Genomic DNA, 6000 nt, shown 5'->3' on the forward strand with positions numbered 1-6000 from the left:
AATGTGTTGTTAAATAGTTATTACAATCCAGAGAAGACATGTATTTCTGTTTTGAAAATAAAACCATCCATTAGTTTTCTATAACCCCAAAGGTTATTTGTAGAAAATACAAGATATAAATGTCTCTAATGAGCTTGGCCTGGGACAAAATCTCTGTTCCTGAACAGTCCCTATCATTGTATTTAGACAGGAAGGAGAGAGCTTTCCCAAAAGGTGACCCACGATTGAATTTGAGTCCTTCCTTAGGGTCCCCCTCTTCCTCCTCCCTTAGATGTTTCTAGCATTAAGGGTTTGGTTTCTAATCTTATTTTGCTGTGCAAGCTGCAAAAATGTCAGGCTTTTCTGCCTATTTCTCTGCCTTCTGATTACCCTTTTAAGCAATGCTGATTGCAGGAAATTGCTGTGGTGCAACGCGGGTGTCACAACACACAGTGATTAAAACCCGCGTGTGTCATTCACCGCCTGATTGAAGTAATCACATGGAGGGGAAGAGCAGATGAAAAACCTGCTAAATGTGCAGAGGGGGGCTTTTTCTCATCATTTGGGTTTAAGAATTTTGAGTTAAAGAATCAAAACTTGTGTGAGTAAGGCTTGTGTTTTCAGTCATTTTGTTTCATTCTGAATCCCCAAAACTTCCGAGCAGGGTCTGGGTCTCTGAACATGGTTTTCCTAAGGAAAACAAGTTGTTGCTTTTTACGGAACACAGGTCCCCTGTATACACATTATCAAATAGTGGTTGAGTGTATCAGGGGGAAGGATGCTAGACTGTAACTAGGAGAAACAGGTGGGAAGGAAATGGGAAAGGCCCTAATAACTCAGACCTGCAAGACTGCAACCCACCACGCCCACCCTCCCCCAACCCCTGTGCCCCTACTTCACGCGCCAATTCAAAGTCCAGGTTGTCACCTGGGCTTCTGACTGACCAGCTGTAGATTAGTAGTCCCAGCAACCCCCTTCTCAGGTTCAATCAATTTGCCAGAGTGGCTCCCAGAACTCAGAGAAACATTTACTTGTGTTTACCAGTTTATTATAAAGGATACGAGCCAGGTGGAAGAGATGCGTAGGGCAGGGTGTGTGGGAAGATAATGTGGCACTGCCGTGCTCTCTGGGTGTGCCACAGCCCCGTGGGCTCCTCTGCCTGTTCACCAACCCAGAAGCTCTCTGAACACTTGACTGTCCTTTTGGGTTTTTATGGAGGCTTCATTACATAAGTACCATTGCTTGAATCATTGGCCATTGTTGATGAAACCCTATTGCCAGCCCCTCTCCCCTCCCCAGAGAAGGGAACGACGGAACTGAAAGTTCCAACCCTCCAATCACTCGATTGGTTCCCCTAGCAACTAGTCCTCCTCCTTCGGTTACCTGGGGGCTTTCCTGAAGTTCCCTCATTAACAAAACAAAGACACCTTTATTACTCTCACCACTTCGGAAATTACAAGGGTAATTTTAGGAGCTTTGTACTAGGGATGGGGGGGTGAAGACCAAATAAATACTTCTTATTATAAATCATAGTGTCACCACTAAGCTATTTATGTTATTTGGTGGTTCTGAAAAGTATTAGTTCCGTTTTGGCTAGATATAGTGGTCATGATAGAAAATACAGCTAAATATTTGAAACCTGAATTCTAAGAGGGGGCGGCTCACTGGATCATCAACGTTACCTGAACAAAGAACAGTATGAGTCAAGCGCTGTAATAGGTATTGGAGGCATCCACTAATGATTTCTTATCTCGTTATCTCCCTCAGGTATAGAGCCCTGGTATTTCTATTTAATTAATGGATTTCTGAATTTTAATGTAGTCTTTGCTTTGGCTCTCTTGGTCTTACCACTGACTTCTCTTATGGAATACCTACTGCAGAGATTTCATGGTGAGTGGCATAACAGATGATAGACTTGGTGGGGGGAGGGGGGAAGAGAAGTAACAATGGGTACCAAGAAGTGAAAAAGAATCTACTTACTTTATTCTCCGTTTTCTTCCTATGGAAATGGTTGGTTTATTGCATTTTCCATTTGTGTTCGTAGATTATTTAACTTATGTTGTTAACCTATGTGAAAGTTTGGTTAATAATTGCAAGTGAGGAGTCTGTATGATTTACAGAACCACCTGGGGAGGCAAAAACATTTATAAAATCTTGGGAGATAAGCCTATATGAGTCTTCTGTTTTTTAACGAACTGTGTGTTGGCATGCCACATTGCTTAAGATAATCAATGCTAGAGGCAAACATTCTCTGGGAAATGCAACCAAAATTTTGAAAACTAAACCATATAGAGGTTCCCCCAAATTTGATGCTTGTTCTGATTCTGTATTGCACAGCCAGTGTTTTCTCAGGTTGTCGTGGCTCTGGATATGTAGTGCCCATAGTTTCTTTTATGGGAGACAGATCTGAGCAGAAATGCATCTGAGCTTTGGAAGGAGATTTAACTTCAGACTTTTTAGTCTGATTTGGATGCCATATGATCCCTCAGTACCTTTCCCCATTCTGCTTTTCTACTATTAATGGTTTGTAAAGACTTCACTGTGTTCATAGAATATGAAAGCAGCCTTCAGAGTCACTTTTGTTTTGTTTTAGGACTTTCGTTGTAACATAACCGTGATGCCATTGTCCTAACAAAATTAACAGTAATTTCTTAATATCATCTAATACCCAGGTAATATTTAGATTCCTACATTGTCTGAAAAATAGCTTTTTATAGTTTTTATAGTTCTTTATAGTTTGTTTAAAGCAGGATCTAAACAAGAGTCATATAGTGAATTTGGTGTTATGTTTCATAAGCTTTTTTAGAGGTTCCCCCTCTCACCTTTTTCCTCCTGAAGCTTTCTAAAGAAACCAGGTCATTCATCTTGCATAGTGTCCCACATTTGGATTCAGCTGTTTGTCCCCTCGAGGTATTAATGTATTCCTCCATTCCTTGTATTTCTTAAGGATCATTTTTTCTTTTTTTTTGAAAAATAACTTTTTCCCTGACTATAAAAATAATTTATGCTTGTGGAAAATTTGGAAATGCTTGTGATGTAAGTATAAAAACAGTAAAAATAAAATAAAAATAGTATATTAAGCTGTTCTCTAAAGTACGAATCCAATTTTGGTTTAAAAGTGTGTAATGTATCCACATGTCCACCTAGTAACTAGTCCCCATCCTTAGGTTACCTAGGGGCTTTCCTTTATACTTTTTGAAATACTTTTTTAGTACTTTCCTTCTGTTTTTATCTTTATATTTCTTGTGTATTTTATAATGGAAACAATACTTTTTCAAAAGGAGAAACATTAAGAAATAAAAATAATAAAAGAAAAAACGTAGAAAAATATAAAGAGGCAGGAAAGAAATTACCCATTATCTCATCATGTAGTACAACTGTGGTTATAATTTTGTACATTTTATAGAGGACATTTCAAAATTTTAGGCCATATTTTTTAAATGTATTCGTTAGCTTTTAAGATACAGAAGAGGAAGAGATTGTTTACTTGTAGAAGATAGATGTTTTCTTATGATGAAGAAAATTCCAACCTAAAATACATCCTGGAAAAGTATAAGTCCTAAATTATAGCCTAAAATCTCATGATAGAATCTTAGAGTGAAAAGTTTAAAAGATAAGCTTGTTATTGCAGTTCAAGAATTTTTATTCCTAAAGAGTTTCTGCAAAAGCATGGATAACTACAGAGCACAGTTAAACATTGCTAAGTTGGGCTTTGATGAGAACCCTGATCTTTTTATCTAAATTTGCTCAGTATAGACATAATGGACACCAGGGGGCGCTGTCTATCTAGCCTTGGCCAGTGATTCCTACGCCCTGCTTGTTGTCACTAGTATAAGCACAGCAGGGGATGCCTTCGCTGTGGGTTGCAGGTTTATCACTCAGTGTTCTTGTACCTAACCACAGGAACCTTCCAGTAGGTGCTTAGGTCTTAGTTTTCATTAAATTCCTTTCATTCTTTCACATGCTTTTAAGTACACCTTGGCTTTAATTATGCGATACAGAGTGGATGGGTACTGCAGAACAGGAGAGAAAACTTGATCAGTAAACTTCCTTTAAGAGTGTTTTTATATTTGCTTTGAAACAAACTCTGTCATTTGTAGCTTGAGGAAAACCAGTGATGGGTTTGAGAATCCTACTTTTTTCCTTTTCTTTGATCTATAGCTATTTGGTGTATAAGTAAGATTAATGCAGTAAACAGAACATAGGAATTAAAATCCAATAAATGAATTTATGTTATGCTTTTGGTTAATCTCAGGAACTTTTAGTCTTAGTGGCAGGACTCATTAGAAAGAGAAATCTGTTTTTTCTTCATCCAGTGTAGAAATTATTAAGCTCTATTACCCATTCACCTGTTCTAGCTAAATCCAGTATTGTGCCTCCCTTTAAATGTTGGACCTCTTGGGAGAGCTAAGGAGTATATACCTCTTTCTACTTGGCTCCTTTATTATATCAGAGAAAGTGTGAATACAAGAATTGAAACATTTTATTGGGTGCCCTAGGGTATACATCCCAGTTTGAGATCAAGAGAACATTGAAACTAAACATGCTGTTTTGTTCTAATATGGTGAAAGGTGGATATTTTTCTGTCTTACAGTTCAGAATTTAGGCCACCCATATTGGCTTACCTTGGCTCCAATGTATATTTGGTTTATAATTTTCTTCATCCAGCCTCACAAAGAGGAGAGATTTCTTTTCCCTGTATATCCACTTGTATGTCTCTGTGGTGCTGTGGCCCTTTCTGCACTTCAGGTGAGTTTCAGGGAAATGTATATCTGCTTCATTCTGTTTCACTTTAAATCGTTCATAAAGCTTATAGGCAAATTACAGAATGCTTCCACCTAAGATATTTTATCTGTACATTAAACCTGATACAGATCATATTTTAAAGCTTTATGTATTGATTGCTTAAATGTTGCTTTGACTCTTATTTGCTGATTACATATTTGCCGTGTTAACTTGTGTGTTAATCTGTCTCTGTTGCCAATAAGAATCCAATTGCTATGAAAGGAATTTTTTTTTTTTGAAAGGAATTTTTTTAAGTCACTGAATGGGCCTAGCACAGAACGGTGGAACCACAGCAGAGCTAATGGAATGTCTACTCTTCCACTACAAGACCTGAATGAAACTGGCTCAAGTGTTTGGGATTACATCAGGCAGTTAGCAATGTGGGACACTTTGTAATCCTGGCTTAAAACCTGTGCAGGTCAATTCCCTGTCAGAACTAATCTTGAATATCTCTGTATTTATGGCTTCAGAAGCGCCAGACTCTTTTTTTTTTAACCTCTGCTACCATTTGCAGTTAGCAGAAGAAGAATAATTAGGGTGATAGGTTTTTTTCTTAACAGATTTATGTTAAGATATAATTCACGAACCATAGAATTTACCCATTTAAAGTATACGATACAGTGTTTTTTAGGCTATTCACAGATCTATGTAAGCATCACTGCAATCAATTTTAGAACATTTTAATCACCTCAAAAACCCTGTACCCTTTAGCTGTCGTAACCCCCTTCCCATATCTCCTCAGCCATAAGCAACAGCTAATCTACTTTGTATCTCTATAGATTTGCCTATTCTGGACATTTCATATAAATGAAATCATAAAATATGTGGTCTTTTGTGACTGACTTCTTTCATTTAGCATAATGTTTTCATTTTTTAAATAAATTTATTTTTGGCTGTGTTGGGTCTTCGTTGCTGTGCGTGGGCTTTCTCTAGCTGTGGTGAGCGGGGGCTACTCTTCGTTGCGGTGCGTGGGCTTCTCATTGCGGTGGCTTCTCTTGTTGCAGAGGACCAGCTCTAGGTGCGCGGGCTTCAGTAGTTGTGGCACGTGGGCTCAGTAGTTGCGGCAGGCGAGCTCTAGAGTGCAGGCTCAGTAGTTGTGGTGCACTGGCTTAGTTGCTCTGTGGCATGTGGGATCTTCCTGGACCAGGGCTCGAATCCGTGTCCCCTACATTGGCAGGCGGATTCTTTTTTTTTTTTTTTTTTTTTTTGCGGTACACGGGCCTCTCACTGTTGTGG

General features: G+C 38.5%; 1 protein-coding gene across 9 annotated transcripts in view; it reads left to right on the plus strand.

The window, feature by feature from the left end:
- The window catches only part of ALG9 (ALG9 alpha-1,2-mannosyltransferase), a 98254-nt gene that overhangs the window by 24377 nt on the left and 67877 nt on the right, over positions 1–6000 (plus strand). For all 9 annotated transcript variants that reach the window (XM_024131260.3, XM_024131256.3, XM_024131257.3 and 6 more), the window contains 2 exons: positions 1747–1869; positions 4574–4728. In XM_024131260.3, the coding sequence (XP_023987028.1) occupies positions 1747–1869; positions 4574–4728 (278 nt within the window). The remainder of the gene's footprint in view (positions 1–1746; positions 1870–4573; positions 4729–6000) is intronic.

This window comes from Physeter macrocephalus, chromosome 16 (assembly GCF_002837175.3).
Source record: "Physeter macrocephalus isolate SW-GA chromosome 16, ASM283717v5, whole genome shotgun sequence".
NCBI classification, from domain to species: domain Eukaryota; kingdom Metazoa; phylum Chordata; class Mammalia; order Artiodactyla; family Physeteridae; genus Physeter; species Physeter macrocephalus.